Raw genomic sequence first — 24,437 nt, 5'->3', positions numbered from 1 at the left:
TCTGCATTCTCTCTCTTCACTAATTACTGTGTTTTTTAACTTGGTATTTGAAGTCATGCTCCCTTGGGCAGAGGGATACATGCAAGGTTAAGTGCAGACGCTCGCAGGTGCCCAGGGGCCCTGTGCACCCCCACATACCATCACCTTCTGGGCTCCCCCATCCCACCAGCTGCTGGACCGATGCACCGTGGCCTGGCCAGGAACGGGGAATACCCTCCTCCCGTGTACCTATCCCCTGAACGGTGACCCACAGCAGAGAGGTGACCCCCAAGTGCATTGTAACATCTGTACCAGGACACACTAGAGCTTGGGTTGTGGGGAGGCAGGGCCTCACCCCCACTGAACACGCCTCTGTGCTGTCAGCCTGCGCTGGTCAGGCCACTCCCTCACCTTTCTCAAGATGCCACGGGGGCATGTGTACCCAAGGCCAACTCTCCCCATGTTCACGGTTAGGCCCTTACTGGAATGGAAGGCACCAGTAAGTGCTGGATGGAAGCAGGCGTGAGGATGTTTGGCAAGGCCCAAGGTGCCAAGGAGAGGGGGACAGGCAGCTGAGAACCTCTCAGGGAGGTAGGGAGGTGGTGGGACCATGCACAAATCAAACTCCAACTCCCTGGGGCGCGCTTCACTGCTCTGTTGGACTCCACTTACAAAAACGCGAAGTCAAAGATGAAATGATTAAGAATTTCAAGATGGCGACCATACAGCATTAAATCCCAGGCACCGGACCTTGTGCAACCACACTGGCCATATGCCCATGGTGGCCCTGCTGGTGCCCTACCAAAGGTCCAGAAGCAAAAGTCCATTCTCGTTTTCCACCCCGAGTCAGCCCGTGCTTATGAAAATGGTGGCGCAGGTGCGAGGCTGTCCTGGGAGAGGTGGGCACGAGGAGTCTCATTCCACCTGTCGGGTGCACCTCTGCTCTGAAGGTTCATCTAGGCTTCTGAAGCCCACCCATTATAACTTACTACATTGTGCAAAGAGCTGATGCAGTGAGATGCAGGCAGAGTTTTGATGATCCTGGAGACCCTTCCAAGCCTAACTTTGCCTGGGGATTTATTGTAAGTGTTGGAGATGTGGAAAGAGAGAGGATTGCAGAATCATTACATCGTAGGTGGCTCTGGGTTGATGGTTTATAAAAACTGAGCCATTTCCAAAGTCGTTACTTTGATGCAAGAATAAAACCTGGCTGCTAAAAAGCACGTTTCTTACAAACCTTGGCTTCTGGGTCACTATTGATACTGCAAGAATCATCATCATCGGCATGAGGGGCATTTCTAGAAAGAAAAACAGAAAACTGGACTTAGAATTCTACTGCAAACTCCAGCTGCCTGAAGCCATGCATGACGGCAGGGCCTGCCCTACCTGAGTTTCAAAGATGCATAGCGGAGTGTTGCTCCTTCAAACTCTTTTAAACTGGGGTCCGGGTTAACCGTAGCTGCATGCAAATCCTAGAGGAAAACAGATCCCTGTTAATGGAGAAAGGGGGAAGGCCCATGACATGGCCTCAAATATCAAAGGGGAGAAAAGTCCTCCCGGCATGAGGCAGAGAGTGTATGTGAGCTTAGGCAGGAGACGGCATGCAAGGACCGCTGGGTGCTGGCTCAGTGCAATCCCCGGCTCGGACAAGACAACAGGGAGCCTGGGGCAACCGGCCTGACGTCATTCACAACGGGACACATTAAATAAAGGCAACATGTGTGTGAGCTGGACATCCCTAGCAAGAAGCCCCATCACTGCGTTCCTGCAGAATGGATGATATTCATGAAGAAGAAAAAGATAACAGCCACAGCCATGCAAAAAGGACAAAATATAAATGATCTAGAATCTGACAATATACTTGCCTTCCAAATGTCACTATTAATCTTTCCCCCATTCAGAACAGCAAAATCACTCCATGGCTGTTTCTAGACATATAATTATTCACATAGGAAAAAGCACATTGATTTAAAAAAAAAAAGGAAAGAAAAAAAGAAAAAAAAAACACAAGACACTGTTGTTAGCATTGATATTCACAGGACGGGTTAGGGAACAAATTCACTCTACCAGCGACTTGCTCGCTGGCTCTAGACCTAGGTTATCACCTGCAGCCTAGAGCGAGACAGAGCGAACATTACTTACCACAGCACCTGACTGAACATTATTAGCAGTCAGTGGTCTTCTACACGTGGCCTCAAAACCACACAATATGTTGTCAAGTATGACAGGCCTAGTGTCCCTAATTCCACAGAAAACTCTCTTCTGGTCACCAAACAGAACTGTCACCTTGAGGTAGGGGTAGAATTAGGGATGGTGCCTGTCCATGTGCAGATTGGAAAACTGGGAATGTCTGGGGCCAAGGGCATGGAAAGCTGGGGCTCAACGTATTTTCACATAAAAGAAAAAAGGAGGACAACGAGAGGGAAACAGGGATGTAAGGAACACGGCCTGATGGCAACATGTGCCGAGATCTAACCTGACACAAATAGCTCTACATAACTAACGTCAGCTTCTCGAGTGCATCGAAAGCTCCGCTTCCTTGCCCCGCGAGCTTCCTGATGAATCAGTATTTGATCACGAAAGGGTTCTGCAAACATAATCACAGAACAAAGCACCAAGCCTTGCCTTGTCGGGAGAACGCTGGGAATAGCCTTTTGAATCTAAACAGCCCTTTCCATTCACCTCAGGCAACAGGCAATGTTGTGTGCTGTTGTTTTTTTTTCTTTTCTACTAAATATTGAGTGCATATTCAAATATTTCTCATCTAACATCGGGGGTCATCAGTGAAGTGCATGAAATCCAGGATCAGCCGTGTGCCTCTCTTCCACTGATGTGTCAGGCAATAACCTCCTTTCTTGGATGGTAAGTCAACCATGGAGACTTTCCACCTAAGTCCCTTCAACTAAAGTGCTTTGAAAACGAGAAGGGAATAGGGACCCCTAATTTCTGCTCACGATGTTAGTCTAATTTTTACACCCACTCAAAGCCACAGCAGCTAAGTTCAAATGTGCTGGGTGTTGAAAGAGGTGTTCAGTCAGCTCCGTGGGGCCCAAGGAGAGAGGAGGCACGACAAACACAGATCTGTCGCCACCACCGCACAGCTGGGGTCACTGTGGCTCTCCTTTTTGGACTAAGCCTCCGAACTGCAGGCTTTCAAAATAAAGTAGAACTTAGACCACTGTATTTACTATTTAAAAAAATTCTCTCTTTCATTGAGCCAAAGAGCAGGAAGGCTGCCTAGCCCGTTGCCTCTGCCCTTCCTCCAGGCCCGGAAGCAGCGTTTCACTGAGGAGAAAATTAATAACAGGAGAGTCTTAACTTGTTAGTCAAGGTTACCTGTGAGCTCCCTGAAATCGGGGTGGGGTTTTGTGCATGTGCGTTTTCCTAAGAGATCCACAATTTCTCTCATTATTTGCAGAGAAGCCAGTGACCAAGAAGGGTTTAGAAAATCACCATTGCAGGGGTACTCATGATAAGGACGTGAAATACCAAGGATTCTGAGCTAGAATTTCTTTTGTTTAAGAGGAAAACAAGCCTATTTGATCCCAAATCATCACCACTGTTTACAAGGGAGCAATATTTGTTTTTCATTTCAGTTGAATGTTGAAAAGGGATATCAGATGGGGAATTAGTAAGACTTCAGGTAATTATGTTCTTGTAGAGAAATTAAAAAAAAAAAAGAGTGGGTGTCTGATAAAAGAAATCTGAAATCAAATTATCCTCAACAGACACTGTGTGGGGACTAGAAAGAAAGAATATTTTTTCAAAACAAGGATTCAGAAAAGACTTTGGCATTTAATTAAAATAGTTCTCTGTATGTATGTATGGTTTAATAATTTTTTTTACGTATTTACTCTTTGGGTGTTGGGTCCCTATAACATAAAGGTTGATTATAATTCTAAGACCATATGAATCCAGCTCTTATGCTTCGGAGACATGAGTCTGCTGGCGAAATTCCAAAAATCACCTTTTACAGATTTAAATAAACAAAGGTCGTATACAGCACTTTTTCAAAAGCTAAAATAACACCGGTGCACTTAAAGAAACCCTTTAGTACAAAACTCAGTGAAATTCTCTCCCTTGTAAAAGTGACCATAATTTTTCTTTTTTAAAATTAAGGGCAACAAAAGACAAAACCATCTGTCTTGAATTTTAAGAACTACATATTCTATTCATCTAATTTTTAAAATATGTTTGTTTATTTTGAGAGAGAGTCAGAGAAGAGTATAAGCAGGGGAGGGGCAAAGAGAGAGAGGGGGGGGAGACCCAGAATCTGAAGCAGGCTCCAGGCTCTGAGCTGTCAGCACAGAGCCCAATGCGGGGCTCGAAATCATGAACTGTGAGATCATGACCTGAGCCAAAGTTGGACGCTTAACTGACTGAGCCACCTGGGTGTCCCTCATCTAATTTTTAAAAGAGAGAACATACAACATTTTAGCTAATAATTTTTTTTTAAGGAAACAACCTGAAGAGATTGGTTCTGACCCATCTGCTGGTGCCTGGTGCTTGTCGTGACCCTCCCTGGTCCTACAGCCGGTCCCCTTCCTGACCACACAGCAGCATCTGCGTGGGGGTGGACCAACAAAGGGAATCTAACTGTATAACCTTGACTACTGAGAGAGTCCTTCTTCCGGATTTCTCTTTCTAGAGCTTAGAAAGCAAGTCCACAAGTCAAACAAAAAGGCTGCACTGTTGTGCCAGAAGAAAGCTTTCAGAATGTTCTTGAGGATGCTCAAGGGGGAAGAGAAAGCTGCCAAGAAGTGGTTATCAGAATGTAACATGGAGAGCAAGCATGGAGGGTGAACCTGCTGAGAACCAGGCAGAGAGGAAGGCAAGAGAACATTCCACAGTGACTCCGATGGAAGGCACGATCATCACCTCCTCGGGCGGAAGGCCTGCAGCAAAGCCGCATTCAGACCCTGCCTCTGCTCTCACCTGCTCCTAGTCTGCGGAAGAGGACCTCACCACCGGAGTGTGGGCAAACTGAGATCACGAACATTAGCAATTAGCCCAGGGACTGGCTGCCCGAAAGCACTCAAGAAATGGCAGTTTCCGTATCAAGAATAAGACCATTTATAAGAATAAAGAGTTTGGGGACCTATGGACTCCAAAGTGTTAACCAATTATGCTTCTTGATCCTCTTTGGTCAAGACTCTGTATGTGTGGCCTTGATGATAAATGGCAGATCCCGGAATCTGGGAACACTGAGCAGCAGGCCAGGCAACGTTAATGAGCACTGAATCCTTATATGTGGGCATATTTCAAACTACTTTTTAAAATGTTTTCTGTGTTTTGGCAGATGCAACACTGTATCAGAAAAATAGAGTTAATGGTTTATCATACAAATATAACCCAGGGAAGTTAAATATATTTAAAAAAAAATAGAGAGGGAGAGAGAGAGAATCAACCTAGTAGACGGACTGACAAGTGCTGGAAGAACTGAATTAGTCCTCGTGAGCTAGGGCCGGGGCGGGGGCCCGGGGGCGCTAGTGCTCGCTTTGCCGAGACAGCTCCCTCAGCCATGAAATCGTTTTATTCCTTCATTCAGCAAACATGTAATGAATATCACCGTGTATTGGACTCTATGCCAGGTGCTGGGGACCCAAAATATAGGGGACAGGCCCTGACTCCCCCAGGGAGGGAGACCGACATGGAACTGGCAAACCTGCCACAACAGGACACTACGGAATAAAGGGCTTTCCAACAGTGCAGTGAGGAGAGCAGTAACTCCCAGAAGTCAGGTGAGTCCAGAGAGGAAGTGACATGTAAACAAAGACAGGGTTGACGAGATTCACTAGCGTGCCAGCTCTTGTACTTAGCACAGAGTCACCTGGAAGGCCTGGGATAAAGGCAGATTTCCTGGTCCCACCCCTACGGAGTCTAGCTCCGTGGCTGGGGGTAGAACCACAGAATCCTACAGGTGTCAGAGGTCACCTTGGCCACAGTCCTGGACCCACAGGCTCACAGGCTGAGAAATACTGCCGTGGGGGCGCCCGGGTGGCTTAGTCAGTTAGGTGTCCGACTTCAGCTCAAGTCATGATCTCACGGTGCAGGAGGTCAAGTCCCGCGTCGGGTTCTGTGCTGACAGCTCAGAGCCGGGAGCCTGCTTTGGATTCTGTCTCTCCCCCTCTCTCTCTGCCTCTCGCCCACTTTCTCAAAAATAAATAAAACATTAAAAAACAACAACAACAACCTTCATTAGGCTCTTCTTGAAGATTCTTGCCATTAGTTTCTCTGACACCATTAGTTGATCGGGTCAAGAAGTTCAGTAAAAAGATGTCAGAATAGCTCCTTTGTGTTTCATCTTATCTAAGTATGTAAGAAATTCCACAGTTCTAATGTAATGCACGGGGTTCCCCTCCCAGGGGCTGGGCTGCTCAGGGCGTTGACACACTCCAGGGGCGAAGCAGCAAGAACAGATGTGATCAGGGAAGGTTCTGGGTGATGATCCCACCTTCCCTTGCTCCAGACCCACCTTCTCTTCGTAAGGAACCGGGAAATACTGTCAGCTGAAAACACTGTAAGGCCAAACGTGCCTACAGGCCAACGGTTATTCATAAAAGCATTTTGTATGGCTCCCTCTTCTCTCTAAAATTCGACATCCAACCATTTGGGAACAAATCAATGGATGGCAGGGAGACTACTGTGGGCCAAATTTCAAGAGCAAGTGCTTCCTGGCCGGTTTATAAACGTGAGAAAACACCGCTGGCAGGTGCAGGGGAAACATTATCCACTGTGCTTGACACTCCCCTGATGAACTTTGGAATGTGAAATGTAAAATTTGCAAAACTGTAAGGAAGCGTTCAATCCTAAACTTTTGTGAGGCAGAGTCACCAGATTTGGCACTAACTTGGATTTTTCTTTTTTTTTTTTTTAAAGGCGCTCCGGGAGAAAAGCTGAATAAAATATGCATTTCTAACCCGACATATTACAAGTTTCTTCTCATCCTTAACATTTTGCTTTCTCTCGTGGTTCCAAATTGGTTGAAATAGATTCTATTTAGGGATCAAAGAAATGGTGTCAGAGAAATAATCATTTCTCCTGCACTGTCGTTAGCACCCGAGATAATGTTATCAAGAGAAGTCATTTTCTAGCAGGCTCTGCACATGACACAGGCCTCCCTTGGGCTGAGATGTGAGACTTGCCAAGTCTCAATACACAGTACAGTGAAGCCTGGGGTGGGTTGGGGGTCAGTGGACCTTTATTTGACCTTGGCTCCACGTCTGTCTGTTCGGTGTGTGACCTCGGGCAAGCTTCACCTCGCTGTCTCAGTGTTGTCAAATGTAAAAAGTGAGTGACAACTACAGTTGTGCACAGGGTTTTATGAGGCGTCGTGAGAGAAGCCAGGAGCTCGGCACCAGGAACACCCCATTACCCTTCATACCTCTGGTTTAACATCTGTGTCAGCTCTGCCCGTCCTGGGCACATGGCAGGCCGGGTCTGTCCCCAACCCCTCTTCTTCCTCTACCTGTTCATACCTTTGCTTCTATGATTTTATTTTATTTACTTTTTTTTTTCACGCATGCAAAAGCAAAGGGCTTTATTACGGGCTTAAACTCGCCAGTCCTAAGCTTGGGCTGACAGACCTCACCAGCGCAGTGGATCCGTGCTGAGAGCCCCGAACACGGGCTGAGCAGGGTTTTTATGGGGTTTGGGAAGGGGAGTTACAGGAAATTGTGACACAGGTACAGTGATCCCATCATTATCGCATAACATCGTTGGCAGCAACTTTAACCATACATTTTGTTACTTTTGGTGGGCATTCGTTATTTTTGGTGGGACCCAATCACAACATTTAGAGTATTAACCAATTACAGAGTGGACCCAGGACCCTCACATAGGGTGTAACTAGCCTTAAGCAATAAGTGATTATCTATAGCTTCTATCGCTAGGCCTGCCCTTAGGAATGTTAAGCATTTTAGCTGCCCGCTTCTGACTGGGTGTTACTAGGTGGTCCCTGGTTGAGCACTCTGTGCCCTTTTATTTCTATGATTTTAATCTACTGCCTTTTAAATGTGCTCAGCTCTTTTGCTTAACAGCCTTATGCACAGGAGGGAAATGTGTATGACGTGAACAACTGAAAGGCTGATCTGAAGAAAATCTATTCCACTGGTCTATTAAAGTGTTGGACGTGAGTGGCTCTCTCTCTGAAACTTAAAATGACACATCTGTTAACAAACTTCCCTGGAGGGATAAGGGTCGACACAATGGCATGGGTAACAGCAGAAGAGAGGAACGGGACCAGCAGCAAAGTGGAAATTCACACACTCCTGGGGGCCGAGCATAGTGTCTAGAGTCAGAGAGCTGGGCACGTGCCGTCCTACCTCAGCAGCATGGTTACTGAGCTCACTGAACTTCAGTTAACTCTTTTCTTTCTTTCCTTATTTTGAGAGAGAGAGAAAGATATGAAGAGAGGGAAAAAGAGAATCCCACGCAGGCTCCATACTGTTAGTGCAGAGCCTGATGTGGGGCTCAAACTCAGGAACCGTGAGATCATGACCTGAGCCAAAATCAAGAGTCAGATGCTTAACCAACTGAACCAGCCAGGCACCTTCAGTTAACTCTTTTCTTCTTCTTCTTTATTTAAAAAATTTTAACATTTATTTATTTTTGAGGAGAGAGAGACAGAGAGAGAGCACGAGCAGGGGAGGGGGAGGAGAAGGGAGAGGAGAGACAGATTCTGAAGCAGGCTCCAGGCTCTGAGCTGTCAACACAGAACCTGAGGCGGGGCTCAAACCCACTAACCATGAGATTATAACCTGAGCCAAAGTTGGAGGCTTAACTGACTGAGTCACCCAGGTGCCCTAACTCTTTTCTTAAATAAGGAATATACTAGCAGTCTTCTGTGTCTTGGGGGAAACAAATGAATAGACATACATAAAAATACACTGAAAACCACAATAGCTCACGAACAGCACAGGGAGGCTGAGTGCTGTGGTTACATTACGGAAACACTGAACTCTAAGGAGAGGAAGTAGGAAGCAAGGGGTGTGGGGCAAATCTGAGCCTGGGAAGGGGCCCCAAGCGATAGGTAGGATGGGAATGGGAAGCAGGTGTAGACAGGGGAAGAACAGGCATGCATGGGCATCAGAAGGCCCAGGGGTCAGAGGTGCTACCTGGTCATCTTCCCGAGGGTTAGCTGCCTACCTGTGATGCATCCTCCCCAGGATTTTCTACAGCAAATACGGAAACAAAAATCTGCCTATTAATCAAAAAAAAACAAATTCAAGTCACATAAACTTGGGGTGGCCTCCCTGGACTTTACCACACCTATACCTGGGCCTCAGGATGCAGGCTTAAAGACCTTCATCCCCTCCCCACGGGGAGGTAAGAGGCTCACTGGAGAAAAGTGACATGTCAAAGTGAGTCCAGTGTAACTGCTGGGACAATGAGAAAGCACAGTAGGCTGACATCCCAAAGGCAGGGGGGGTGAGTGAGGACAGCGATGGCCTAGGATTCGGGAGCATTCAGGATCTCTACACCCAGTGGTGCCGCCTGTCACGGACCTCTCTGTCCTCAGTTTTTCTGTTTGTAAAGTGTGCGTCCTGGGGTCAGCCGATTCCCCCCCCCCCCCCCCGCCAGCCTCCCCTGGCCGCATGGCACCCCCACGTGGTGGAGATGGTTAAAGGGGAATGAAGACCTGGAATGGAGAAAGATTCTGAGATGCAAAGAGGAAAGACGCACAGGGAAGAAAGAGAGAGGCTGTCTGCTCCTCAGTGAGCAGAGGCTGTGTCTTGCCGGGCTTTGCTTCTGGGAGGCCCCTTGACGGTCCAGGGAAACATGCCAAGACGCAATTAGGCTGGGCCAGGAGGAGGACTCCACTTCATGCTAAGCTCTTTGAGGCTCATCTTTATCCCCCACAAACCTAACACAAGATGAATAAATGAATGGAATTTGCTCAGTGAAGAGGAACATTATGCCTCAGTAAGAAGTTAATCAAAGTCATCCAGTGATTAGCAACAAAATCCTATGTGCTCAGTAATACTGAAGCACACATCTATCAGTGTTAAGTACCAATAACCCAAGGCCCTCCTCTGTCACTGTGGGTACAGCTCATCCCAACCCATCACTTGAACGGTGGAGAGGCGTGCCTAGGTGGCTCAGTCGATTAAGCATCAAGTGTCTGTCTGACTCTTGGCTTTGGCTCAGGTCATGATCTCATGGTCTATGAGATTAAGCCCTGCATCGGGCTCTGTGCTGACAGCACGGAGCCTACTTGGGATTCTTTCTCTCCCTTTCTCTCTCTTAAGCCGAAGCCCTGTAAGAGCGGAAACGTGGATGGAATGTAGAACTTACTACCCTCCCAGTGAAAAGCAAGTAAAAAATCACAGACATAAGAAACAAGACACTGCCTACTGTCGTGACAGGAAGGGTGAAAACAGTTGCAAATATGTAGGCAGGTGAGCTGCCTCCATGTCCTCAAAGGAAAAGAAAATGGGTTGTTGAAAAAACAGAAGACTGTGGTTAGGCAGGCGAAAAATGCCTGCGTGTTAGGGATCCAACTGCTTTGCTGCAGAAATCCATTACTTAATTGTGACCTTTTCCAACTGCAATTCTCTTGAATACTTGGTTATCAGGATTCACAAAGGTTAGCTGCAAGAATCTTTGTATTAATAAATACCACAGTGGAATTTTTGCATGCCTCAGTTCTTTGTTTAAACGTTACATTTCTTCCTCGTGGGGAGCAGACATTTATGCTGCTATTTATGTCTAAAATAACGTCACTTTGGCTAAACAAACGGATCCTTTAAAAAACTAGAAATCAAGCATTCGAGGGCTCTTGAGGGATATTCCTGCAGACACCCGCTCTGTGCAATCAAATGGACCCAAGGCTAATAAGATATGCAGTAATTAGAACACGTCTGGCCAAGAGACGTCCTTCTGTGTGTAAATATTTTGTGGGGCGGCACCTACGGAGTGAAGTATTGCCTCGGTGAGGCTCAGGGAATCTTAACCACTCCTCATTAATCAGCCTCTCTTAACTTTCTGTACCCAGAACGCTGTTTCAAGAGACCAAAAGCCACTGAAAAATGAAAACATTCCTGAAAGGTGGTATTAACTCTATTTACACTAACAAGAAGCACTTCTGCGGTTTCAAATGCAGCATGCATGATAATCGAAAACCTTACCTCGGTGACCTGTTGGGGGAGAAGCGACAAGTCTAAAGAGAAATCACAAGTAACATCCACTCTACTAAGCTGTCAAGAAGATACTCCATTTTACCTCGGGCTCTGGGGTGGGAGATGGCGTTACGGAACTAAGTGACCCTTTCCTAGAACCATGGAGATCCGCTGGGATGGAGACGGGGCGCTCCCACTGAGTGGTCCCTGTCGGTATGTGCCAATAATAGGTCCCAGCGACGTCACTGATTCTTTTCCAGCCAGGCGGCAAATCCGGATCGGTCTGAAAGGAGTGATCACTCCATATATCTGCTGGGGAATGGGAAACAAGACCGTTTTATTAAAAGTGGAAACAATTAGAGTGTTCCAGTTTCATCCCTAATAGTCTGGAGAATTCCACTGGCAGATGCATCCCCAGCACTAATGAGAACTAAAGCCGTCTTATGGACACAGAGTATGGTAAAGGGGACGATATGGAAAGAACTGGAAAGGAAGATGGACACTTGAGAATACAGACATAAAGGACCCGTAATCCGGTCTTTTACAGCTTCAAGACCCCTGTGAACAACTTAAAAGCTCCATTAGCCAAAATTAACCACCTGAGCAAAATTTGCAAGGTGACACGCAAAATCTGACTCCTTCATAAATCAGGAAGATTTATTGGTTGGCATCTTATACAATTCTCAGCAATGAGTAGAATTCTCCTTTTCTTTAATCGCTTTCTGTAAATGAGTACTGTATTTACAGCTTTTCTTGGCTTTTGCAACTCCTACCATTTGGTTGTCAACATCTACAAAGTAGCCATGTCTTTTGTAATACTCTACGATTTGAAATCCTGCCCAGAAGATTCCTCAAGAAGGCAAAATGGAAAACCCCTGGAATTCAAGAAGGGACCAGACCGACTCTAAAAACAGGCCATAAAGGGGTGTGTGTGTGAAATACAACAGAGAACGGTGGGGACTGTGGTGAAATGGAAAGCATGTGCCAAGTCCGAAGGCGTTGAAATTCAAAAAAATAAAGTGTTAAATTCTGTGTGTGTGTGTAAGCGGCGGCAGTAAAATACCCATGCTGCGTAATTTCAGAGATCTCTGGCCTGTATCAATATTTTATCAGTTTACTGGGTAATTATCTGCCTTTTTAAAATCTCATTTTGGCCTTCTTTGAGTTGAATATGAAATGAGTGGGCAAGAAAAGAGGAGAAAGAAGCAGAGAAAGTGCAGTGGAGAAATCACAGGCAGCTCCATGAACGTATGTACATAGGTAGCAAAACTCAAGAAATTTGTGCTTCAAATCCGGGATTGCTTTTTTCTATGGATCAGACCCCTTTCGATGTGGCCGCTGGTAAGAGGCCAGGACACTGCAGCAACGCAAAGGAGAAGCACGTGGGCTTTGCTCTGTGCAAATGCCATAGCATCACATGCACAGGCGTCACTGACTCTGTTACAAGAAAAAAAGGAACCAAACAAAGAGGCTGATTAAGACTGTGGGCACAGATACGCATTCAGGCGGTTGCTTGCCACCCCAGCGTTCACTTTTCTCATTTAAATCTGCCAGGGGCAAAATTGCCACTAGTCTCAGATTACACTGGAAATTCCCCCTCCCCCTACAGGAAATTAAGCATGATTAAGTAATTTCAATTTACCTAAAATTTTCAGAAACAACTTGAAATAAACATGTACACACTCCTTTGTCCTGTTTCCTGTTTGGTGGGGTGGAGGAGTTACTTGGTTTTTGCCTCTCAAGTGAGATAGGAAAAATAAAATACATAGGTCTCTGGATTAGGTCAGGAGAAAATCCTTGTCCCATTCTAGTAGCTTACAGAATGAAGCTTTGGGGCTTGAAACTCTTGAAAGGACATAAAGAAGCTGCTAGTTAACCATTTCTGTGGTTTTTGAGGTCTGAGGGCCTGAGTTTACACATTTACCTGTAAGGCTAAACCAAACAGACGCCATGACAGGCTTTAAGTTTTCCCTCTGAACTAGAAGGCCTAAGTTTCAGTTTCCCCAAAACTATCAGGCAGTTACACATTGCCTAGAGCAGGAGAGACCACCTTGCGGTATCCAATCAGGAAAGGCCAGCTACCTCTCCCCACATTCCTTAAGTGAGGCCTGCAAATAGGAACTTTAGATAGGACCCTGTTACCTAACGTTAAAATTAACCCGTTAGTCACCCAACAAGACCCTAGACTTGCTCTGTAATTGGTTAATTTCAAAACTACTCTAAATATTGTGATTGGGTCCCGCCAAAAGTAACGAATGCTCTGAACAATGTGTATGGTTAAAGCTGCTGCCAGTACTGTTGTACCATTATGATTGGATCACTGTACCTATGTTACAATTTCTTGTAACTCCCCCTTCCCTAACCCCATACAAACCCTACTCAGCCCTTGTTTGGGGCTCTCAGCACAGATCCACTGCGCTGGTGAAGTCTGTGAGCCCCAGCTTATAAGCCCGCAATAAAGCCCTTTGCCTTTGCATGCGTGCCTCGGTCTCCCTGGTGGTCTCTGGCCGTTGAGGATACTGCGTTTTGGGCATCACATACCCATGTTGTCTCTACAGTTGGGACACGGGCACACAGGCAGGATACCACCTTCAGAATATGGAATCATGTCGGACCAAGGACAGAAACCAAAATCAGTGGCCTTCAGGTTTGGCCTTCCAGAACCTTGAGGGCCGCATGAGAAGGGCTCTGGGCTGCATGGTGCTGCTCCGTCTGCAAGCAGACCTACCTGCCTATATTTGGTTTACATTAGGAGGCTCTGCTGAGATTTCGCTGGAATAAAAATAAAAAGGGGATTTGTTCTGTTGTTAAAAACTGATGATGATGGGACTATGATGGGGGAAGTGAGGTCAGCACATTGACAACGTTATTACCGGTTCCACAAACATGTACAGAACCCCTTCCACTGGGTGGGAAGGGATGTAAACCCCATGAGGGCAGACATCATGTCTGTCTTGTTCGTCATCATGTTCCCAACGCCCAGAATGGCAAGTGTTCAATGGCAATGAGTTGGATAGATAGACGGTGGATGGATGGATGGATGGATGGAAGGAATGAAGAAAGGAAGAATAAATTAAGAAAGAGGGAAAAACAAATGAGTGAATAAAGTCCTTGAACGGTGGGAATCGGAACTTAGCAAAAGAATTCTGAAGAAACCAGCTCTGTGCAGTTTTACAAAACAGAGCAATTTTATAACCCTCAAGAATAGCAATGTCTAGTTTCCTTGATGGTGTATCTGAATGTTCTTATGGATAAAAGGAAACATAATATGACAAATTGGAAAGAGTCCTGGGCTGGGGGCCAAGAGACGCTGAGTTGAGAATTTGGTTCTTTTTTTATTGATAGGTTCCACAGGGAATAGTAAGAAATATTCTGAGACACCATAGTCCTCGTGCATTTCCTCTACTTTAACCTTGTTAGCTCCAATGTGCTTTGTTTTCCTACATAAAATTAGGTACGCACTTAAATAAGTACTTTGGACCTTATTCAACAGGTCAGTGGTTCAACTTTCATCAGGGTGGAAGGAAGACGGCCGTGTGGGCAGGCGGAATCCCAGCCTTTCCAGGCCCTTCCGGCCACAGCAGCACCATTTTTGGGTTCCACTCCTGGTCTTACACGTACGATTTTCCTTGAAAACAGAGATCAGGGTTTTGTTTGTTTGTTTCTTTGTTTGTTTTTGCTTACAATCAAGTTTGAAACCATAGCTAAAGCCAAAGTACAGTGGGGCCAAGACATCTAAATCCCAAGAAGCTGCTTGTGGAAAGATTATTCAAAATATTGTAAAGCAGCTTAAAATAGTGGAGTACCATAGTGCACGTGGCAGGAAGGAGGGCACGCAGACTAAATCAATATAGGAGAAATCTATAAACACCGGGTGACTAGAGGGGAAAGTGCCAACCCCTTCTGATTCTCAGAAAATTACTTTGTGCAGCTATGCTGAAGACAAGGAAGCTGATGTTGCAGAAAGGAAATGGTGGCTGATGGTCTCAATGCCCCTCTGATTCTCAGCAGTTTTCTCACACTGAGTTGCCGCATGAGCCCCTTCTTGGCTGATCTGCTTAGAGTTCTGAAGTGTTGGTATTCTTAGTTTTCAATGGGAATACACTAAAAGACCTCCATACTGGGGGACTCTATTCTTTTGGGGCGAGTCACCGGGGAACAGTAACCTTAAGAAGATCCATTCAGCACTGGCCAGCCCACAGCAAACCACAGGATTCCATCCCAGTCACCCAACTTCGGGACTGGAACTCAGACCAAGTGTGGGTGGGGAGGGGCGTGACTTAAGGAAAGAGTAATAGGAGAGTTAAAATGGAGAAATCTATAGAAAGCCTGAAGAGTATTTTTATAAATGCTTATGTTTATTTTTCAGAAAGAGAGAGTGAGAGACATAGAATGTGAGTTGGGGAGGGGCAGAGAGAGACAGAGACACAGAATCCAAAGCAGGCTCCAGGCTCTGAGCTGTCAGCACAGAGCCTGATGCAGGGCTTGAACTCACAAACTGTAAGATCATGACCTGAGCCGAAGTTGGATGCTTAACTGACTGAGCCACCCAGGCGCCCCAGCCTGAAGAGTGTTTTTAAATATTTCAGTAAGTCTAGAAGGGGGAGTTGGAGAAGACTCTAAATACGTGATGCAGTCAAGTGTGAACTCTGTATGGGGCCTTTGTGTTTTGGCTCAGCCGCTCATTACTTGAACGACCTCTGCCAAGTTACTCAATCTCTTTGGGCTTCAGCTGCTTATCTGTAAAAGGGGGATCAAGACAGTATCCACTCTACATCGCCGGCTAATGTGTAAAGCACTCAGAATAAAGGTTGGCACAGTACAGGCCTCTTTACTGCAGAAATACCCCCTGCTATTGCTATTATTATTATACATCAGGTCTCCAAAGCCAACAACGTCATACACTAAGTTCATTGAGCCCACCATAAAAATATTTTTTCATGTGTCCAGAGGAAAATTCCCCCTACAGAATTTATGGATTGTGTGATCATCATGGTTCAAAGAATAAAGATAAAAGAAGATGATCGTATGGTGATCCCTTTCTCTGGAGGAGAAGGTCCACGGGACGCCCTTAGCAGGGCTGGAATGTAAGGACCCGGGCAGGGCAGACGAGGCCAGGCTCTCCCCACCCTGGGCGGGGCGGGGGGGGGGGGGGCTTCTTCCCTGGCCATGGCTCTGCTTCATACCTTCTCTTTCCTCCAATGTCTGCCTGTCTCTCGATGGATGTGGAAGGAAAAATAGAAATATTTCATAATTTTACAAATAAAGATTCATGTCCCCCTTGGTCTACTTTAAAGCAGTATGACTGAATTTTTCCTAGGTTTCTCTCAAACACAAACCAACCCCAGAATGAATACAGTTGCTTTGTTTTTGTAGGATTCCTGAATTTTTTTCTCCCACTGTGGGTCTAGGCCCTTCATTACCAAAAAAAAAAAAAGTTCTCTACCCATGAAGTACAGCACATCTTCACATTCATTACCACACTGAATGCTCACATCAATCTCGGCTAGAAGGCAAGGAAGGCAATGTGAGCAGGGCCAGGACAAGAACCCAGGCCTTTCGAGGTTTAAGCTCAAGTGCTATTAGCTATTAGCTGCCATGAGGTTCTGATAGCTAGTGACAACACTGCTGTGAACAGAAGACGTTACAAGGGTCCCAACACGGACTGCAGGCGGAAGTACCCGGGTCCTTTATTACTTCTTTACTGCAGGAGCTCCCGGAGTTTCCAGAGCACTCCCTTTTGTCAGCCCCTTTTTAAGGTGCAGGGAGGTCAGCTGCTTGGTTTAAAGCCAAGGGGGGAAACTATGTCCCTATGTCTAAATGGAGTTACTTTTTCAGCCACCGCCTGAGAGAAACCAGTTTGGACAGCTTGGAGGAACTGAGAAGGTGAATAAACAGTGGTGAAAACAAAAGAAAAGAACGCAGTGGCCTCAAGTCTGGGGCTGTGAGACCAGCCAGCTGACCTGACAAAGGTCAAACAGCTAATAAGTTGAGTGCAAAGATTTGCACCAAGGGACTGGCCCTAAGCGTGCCCAGAACCACCTTTGTCTGGGTACATCAACTGGAGGACACTTCCGGGGTGGGCTTTAGGTAGGAGCCTCCTTGTTGTGCCCAGTTCTGCTTTCAGTCATTCAGGTAACCACTCCAGCTGGCCCCACCCCGTTAGGAGCCTCAGGACCAAAGTCCAACCTCAGGCACGCTGCAGACTGAGATCCCTCCTATTTGTCCCTCTGCCCCTTTCTACAGGATCTTGCACCCAAGACATGTCACCACATCTCTCTGAAGGCACTGTCACAAGCTAACAGGACAGTTCAGCAGGAAGAGCTGGAAGTCATAGGGGTCCTTTCAAAGTGGCTCTGTGGCCCTTCATTGTTTGTGGTTTTGTTCTGGAAGCAGGGCCTGGAAGTCAGAGTATAAAAATAGCAAGGCTGAGAGCCCCCGGGGGGCTGGAGCAATATTGGGTGTGGGAACAAGGAGCCCCTCTGGGAGCAGCAAAGACCCGCCCCTTTCAGCCACCTCAGGCGGAGCTGTGGCCCTGGCTCCATTCAGCTTGGCTCAGCTTCTTCTTCACAGGGCCTCGCTCCCCACACCCCTCCCAGCGCAGATGTAGGTGAGGTGAGCGCACCTCTCATCATCCCCTCCCCAGGGCTCACTAGCAGGAACCCAAGGGTCAAATGAAAACAAAGTCGCATCCAGCAGCAGCTGGAAATTTCCTCTGCTGCTCCCGAGGCCACAGGAAGGAGGAATGGATGAGCTGAGATTCTAAATTTGGCAAGGTCTGCAGTGCAGAGCACAGAAGGCTTCCCTCAGGTCCTCAGAAAGGCACTCACTCCCCTCCTCAACCTTTGTGTACCCAGTGCCTTTGATGTGCAAGGTATGGGGAGAGGGGGCAAGTGGGGAAAGAGGAGAGAGAGTAATTCGTTCAACAAATATTTCCGGTCTACTCTGTGCCAGGCATTGTTTTAAGGCTGAGGATGCATGGGGTTGTCAGATAGATCTGGTCCTGCAATGGTGACATGGGGCAGTGGTTCTCAAGCATCAGAGTCACTTGGAGAACCTACTAGAAGCAACAACTGGGCATCACCCCAGAGTTTCTGGCTCAGTAAATCCAGGGTAGGGTCTAATAATCTGCATTTCCAACAACTCTCAGGTGGTGCTGACTCTATGCTACTGATTTGGGATCATGCTTTTAAAAACGATTGGCCTAAGAAAACAGAAAAGGTAGTAATTCTTTCCCATCCAACTAACAACTGGTTCCACAAAATAAAAAATGTGAATGTATATTCATTCATTCATCTACTTATTCATTCATTCTTTCATATTGAAGGCTTCCTATTAATGCCAAATACTATTTTTCTAGAAGCTAGGCATACAGTAATGAATAAAAGAAGCAAACTGGGTCATGTGATAATCATGTCTGGGAGCGGGGTGGGCTATTTGTGCAGCACGGCCTGGGAAGGTCTCTGAGGCACAGTGCATCCCTAAACCACAAGGGGCCAGCCTTGCGAAGAGACAAGAGAACAGCATTCCAAGCAAAGGGAATGTAACTTGTCATTACAACAGAAAAGTCACTCCAGGCAGGGCTTAGTGGTCTAGGATAAGATCAAGGCCACCAGGGCTAGGGTTTCACCCTCTATGCAAAGAACCGATCTGTGTTTATAAAACCAAGAGTATCCGTTCTTGGATAAGAAAAAACTCTTTCTCCCAAAGTCGTAGCTGCAGCTGCTTCTAACTAATCTCTTGAACAATATTATTCCTGAAGGAGGCAGCTGGTTTAAGATGAACTACAGGTTTCCCTCGATATCCAAAAGTAGATGAAGCCCTTCAGAAGCCAAAATGGCAATAAAGTGAAGAAGCAGTTACCATTAATTTATATGGAAAGAACTATGAGGGTCCCCAGACCCAAAAAATAACCTCTCAGGCTCTTCTGATACCTCAGGACACATCTTGCTAACAGGTGCACAAAATAAAACGAGATGCTCACAGACACAGCTCGAAGCTGTGGTGAATGGGTGTTGAGTTGCTGAGTGTAGGTCCCGGGGAAGGAGCTTGGGGGGGGGGGCGCTCTCACTGCTGGGGGTGCACACTGCCCCTGTAACAGCTCATTGCCAAACAACCGCTGATACTATTTTTACCCTTAAGCGAAAATCCTCTTTGATTTCTTTTGTTTACTACAAACAGGTGCTAATGCAGGTTGTTTTGAAAAAGCAAAAGGCTGTAATACAAACTTTTGAGAAGTTTTGATTTTAACTTTGTAATTCTTTTTGATCCCCTGGTGGTCTGCTCGCTTTGCCTTTCTTCTTGTCTCTCTCTCTCCTTACTTAGTCCCTTTATTTTCTTCTGGACCCAGATCTTCCTTGTCAGAAGAGAGCAAGCAAGACTCTTGTTTTGTTTTTTTTGGGTTTTTTTTTTTAGGTTTTTAATTTATTTTTGAGAGAGAGAGAGACAGTGCGAGCAGGGGAGGGTCAGAGAGAGAAAGAGAACCAGAAGCAGGCTCCAGGCTCTGAGGTAGCTTTCAGCACAGAGCCTGACGCGGGGCTCAAATCCACAAACCCTGAGATCATGACCTGAGCTGAAGCCGGATGCTCAACCAACTGAGCCACCCAGGTGCCCCAGCAAGCAAGACTTTTGAGCCTTGCAGCTTCATCACCAACTTCTGGAGACAACAGCCCAGGGCCAGGGCTCTAGGACTACATCATTTATCATAGATCGGCTGGGGCCAGTACCGGAGCAGCACACGGAGGCTGCTGAGAATCTGGTGTCAAACTGTCCTCAGCCGAAGGAGCTGGCAAAAACAATGACTATGGACACAAGGAAACAAGCCCCAAAATGTTCCAAGTCTGTGAGCTCTCAGAAGTCGGACCGCCAGCCTGCCAGACAGCAGGGAGGAAAGCTCGCCACAAAGTTTCAGGGCCTCTTCTATTTCTTGAGACTTATTTGCAAGGCATAACTGGGACCCTGAAATGTCTATCCAGGCATGTTGTACCCAACTGCACTTTCCTGTGGTGTCATTCTTTCAAGAGTTGCAGTGGCATTCCTAACAGTTTTCGGAGCATTCGTTTCCTGATACTTTTTCTCATGTTTTTCTCCTAAAATCTTTGCTATTTGTGGCTGAGGATTTTTCTGTTAAAGATTCTTGAGTAAATATTCCAAGAACTCACTATTTAAATAGTCCTTAAATTTGGGCATTATAACATCACATTCTCTGTATATTTTTATCAAGTGCTTTGGCATAAGATCAACACAAAATTTCTTAATTTAAACTCCCTGGAGACAGTCTTTGTGGGGCTTAGTCTACTAAAATTGTTTCAGGGCCAGGTTACTATCACAGACAGGAGCCCTGGAGTTAGCCGACAGTCTTGAACCTCTGCCCCAGGTTTGGCTGTGTCACCTTGACAAATGGCTTAATTCCTTCCTTCTTCCTTCCTTCCCTCCTTCTTCCCTCCCTCCCCCCCCCTTTTTATTAATGGTACAACTACTTAACTTTTCTTTTTTTCTTTTTAATTTATTTTGAGAGAGTGAGAGAGAGTGAGCATAAGCAGGGTAGGGGCGGAGAGAGAGAGGAGAGAGAGGATCCCAAACAGGCTCTCTGAGCCGTTAGCACTGAGCCTGGCACGGGGCTCAAATCCATGAACTGTGAGATCTTGACCTGAGCTAAAGGCAAACACTTAACCAACTGAGCCACCCAGACGCCCCCAAATGGATTAATTTATAATGGCCTGTCTGTTCACTGTACAAAAGAGCCAGTCTCACCCCATGGGACAAAGCACCTGGCACAAAGTTGGGCACATAGTAATCACTCAGGAAATGTTTGTAAGTAGCTATGAATTGCTTCATTCAAATGTGGCTTTGGGGGGAAAGATCCTGTAATACAAAACACTTTTTGAAATGGCATCAGGCACAGCTCATTTCATTTAAAAAGGTTTCCGAGAGTTTGCAGCCACTAAATGGGTTTTTACCAAAAAGACAGTTTTTGTTTAGATCAAGAAAAGGAGGTAACACTGGCCACCCTCCTCTCAGCTGAGAAAGTGTGTCACACGAAAACACACTGGCACCTCCTTACTTAGCGTTTGGCTGTTTTAGGTCATGAAGCTGAGGCTTAAAGAGGCAGAGATGAAGTCAGAACCAAACAGCCTGGGAAGTGTGCTTTATGAAGACCTCCTCCTCCTGAGCCTCTTCCGTCCTCGCTCATCAGAGCACGTACAGAGGAACTGGTGGTGGGAAGTAACAGGACTCTGTGCTTCCCTGTTCACAGACTGTTACCCAAAATCGAAACACAGTCCCCGATCAGGGACCTTGCAAAGACAAACTTAAAACCTAAAAAGCAGAAGATGTAAAGTAGCTACTACAAATTTTCTGGAGGAAAAGTTCCTATTTATAAATATCCACTCATCTGTACAAACCTACACACACATATAGGTGGGGTTAATCCTATGACTGGTTAAAGACTATGTTAAATATCATCAGAAGGTCTCATCTGAAACACCAAAACACACAATAAAACATGTACTTCAAGTTATGAGAGGAAATGTTAAAATCTTAAGATGATATGAAATATAACCTAAGAACACTAGTTCCTTTTCAAGTGTGCACTAAATACAAAGTAGCACAATTTACAAACACTTTTGAGAAACCATAGGCTCAATGGACACCCCGTCCAAAAAAAAAAAAAAAAAAAGCCCTTATACATAAACTACTAGTGACTTACCCAAAGGATAAAAAAATACAGATTTGAAGGGATACATGCATACCGATGCTTAGAGCAGCATTATCAACAATAGCCAAACTATGGAAAGAGCCCAAGTGTCCATCAACTGATGAATGGATGAAGAAGAAGTGGTGGACACGTACAATGGATATTACTTCGCCGTCTAAAAGAATGAAATCTTGCTATTTGCAATGACGTGGATGGAGCTAGAGGGGACTAGGCAAGGCAAAATAAGACAGAGAAGGACAAATACCATGTGACTTCACTCGTAATTTAAGAAACAAAACAGATGAATATATGGGAAGGGGGGTAAAACAAGAGAGAGAGGGAAGCAAACCCGAAGAGACTCTACTATGGCGAACAAACTAAGGGTTGATACAGGGGAGATGGGGGGATGGGCTAGATGGGTGATGGGTATTAAGGAGGGCACTTGTTATGACAAGCACTGGGTGTTGTATGTATATGATGAATCACTATATTCTAAAACAATATTACACTATGTGTTAACGAGAATTTAAATGAAAATTGAGAAGAAAACAAATACATAAAACTTGAGTGGAGACTCATATTTTACTTTGAAAAAACTACGGGCCATTTCAGTAACCTCAATTTTATTTTTCTAAGCATAGCTAGGGAAAACCTGTATTGAAACAACAGATCTCCAAAATCTAAAAGTCATATCACAATAATGAATGGAGAAAGAATGCAGGTGGGCATGCTCTTGAAATCAACAACTTTTTGGGTAATTAAAAAAATTTTTTTTAAGTTTATTTTATTTATTTATTTATTTGTGATCGCTATACTCAACATGGGGCTTGAACCCACGACCTTGAGATCAAGAGTCACATACTCTTCCAACTGAGTTAGCCAGGGGCCGTGGTTTTTTGATACTTTTAAAAGGTGGAGATCATAGCATATTTATATCACACTGCGAGGCAGGTTTATTCCTCTCTTCTCCAGTTGTCTGTGTGAAGCACTCACCTACTCAACGACAGCAGTACCTCTTATTCCATACCAGATGGGATTATCATGTTTGGCAAGAAGATTAACAAGTCAGGCCTAATACCCTTTGCTTTGCCTAATCCTAAACACAGTGTTCTAGAATGATCTATGATTCTATGGAAATTGAGCAAAGGGTAACTGCACAACATTATTCAGAGAATGTGTCCAACCGCCACAGCCTCAGTCAACCTGACCACACAACTTTCTTATTTATTATTTTATAGTGAGCAGTTGGGGAAGAGAAAACAAAATACCACTGTGGGCATGAATCTTTCTTTGATGTCCAAACAGACAGACAGAATTACTACTGGCACCATACTCTTTCAAGGTAGACGGGTTTGAAAGTATATTAAATAGAGCCAATATTTCCCTCTTTATTTTGGCAGGGTCTTCAAGGTACTTTTCTCCTAGAGCTGTGGTCCTCCTCAGGCTGACACACAGCTGTGATGATGACAAGGTAGAACCTATTCCAGGGGTTGCCCTGGCTAACTTCAAGGTCATTATTATTCTACATGATGGCATGCCAGGACTTGACTTCCCATCTGTGTTACATATTAGAACAAAGGTGGTATTGAGAATCGAGGAAAAGTATTCTACAACAAACTACAATTCGGTCTATTATCAGTGTATTAAAAGGGTAAGGTGAATGGACGCCATGTTTCCCAAAATGCTGTGTGTCAAGGAGCACACAGAACTGTATTCCCATAGATTAAAATGTGTATGTTTTGTTTCTGATACACGAACAAGAACATGTATTTCTATTCCACTACGGGACTTCCAAAGTGCTGTAACTAATCCAGTCTCACTTGGTGCCAGAAAAACCTGCAACGCAGGTAGAAGAGATCTTGCTCCCATTTTTCACAGGTGATGAAAAAGATTTCAACCAGGTGAGCTAACTGGAGGAGGCTGCGGAACTGCTTATCGTTAACTATGGAGAAATCTCTGTGTATTTTTGTTTGCAAACCATTCTATTTGTTAAGTGCATTTTTAAAGTTTTAAGTGCCCTTAAAAATATCAGCATAACTGAACTCATCTGTCCATCAGCCAGGGTGGTTAGTGGACAAACTTTAGTAACTGAGGTAAAATAGGATTTCTAGACTATGGACGGGGGAGGAGTTCAAAGGAAAATATTTTCCTGGGATTACCTTTTAATAGCACAATTAAAAGGACCAAGGTAAAGGCTGTGTTTTATTTCTTCTCCGAGATATTTATTCTCCATCCAAATCAAGAGAGAACTTAAAGCAGCTTATATAGAAGATATAAATATGCTTCAATGACTAGAATTGCATGAGAGGATACAGCCATGGAGTTGAGAAGAAATTTCATTTTTTTGTTCCAAAAATTTGCAAAGTTTTAGTTATCTAATAAAAGGAGTTTATCAAAAGAAACTTTTTCCTAAGCATCGAATCTTAGCATGCTGGAAACAGCACTGGACGTAGAAAGGCAGTAAACTGATCGTGGAGGTTTTAACTTTGTCAGTTTTGTCAATCCTATTATAAATCGTAATCATGTTGCACAACAGGTAATTAAATGTAAACTTAAAAAAAATAATAACGTTAACTGGGCAAACCATTCTGTACTATTCCTCTTGTCTATGAGAAGCCGGGGTTGGGGTCTCATTAGTAAGA

General features: G+C 45.2%; 1 protein-coding gene across 8 annotated transcripts in view; it reads right to left on the bottom strand.

Annotated features, from left to right (window-relative positions):
- Positions 1-24,437, bottom strand: part of APBB2 (amyloid beta precursor protein binding family B member 2) — a 381,984-nt gene that overhangs the window by 114,590 nt on the left and 242,957 nt on the right. For 2 of the 8 annotated variants that reach the window (XM_029946674.1, XM_029946692.1), the window contains exons 7-10: positions 11,203-11,411; positions 1,845-1,907; positions 1,366-1,451; positions 1,217-1,277 (exon numbers count right to left, since the gene is read on the bottom strand). In XM_029946674.1, the coding sequence (XP_029802534.1) occupies positions 1,217-1,277; positions 1,366-1,451; positions 1,845-1,907; positions 11,203-11,411 (419 nt within the window). The remainder of the gene's footprint in view (positions 1-1,216; positions 1,278-1,365; positions 1,452-1,844; positions 1,908-11,202; positions 11,412-24,437) is intronic. The other 6 variants (XM_029946683.1, XM_029946701.1, XM_029946712.1 and 3 more) reach the window with 4 other exon arrangements.

The sequence above is a fragment of the Suricata suricatta genome, chromosome 1, assembly GCF_006229205.1.
Source record: "Suricata suricatta isolate VVHF042 chromosome 1, meerkat_22Aug2017_6uvM2_HiC, whole genome shotgun sequence".
NCBI classification, from domain to species: Eukaryota; Metazoa; Chordata; class Mammalia; order Carnivora; family Herpestidae; genus Suricata; species Suricata suricatta.
The sequence above is the reverse complement of the archived record's forward strand: the minus strand, read 5'-3'. Positions and strand labels throughout refer to the sequence as shown.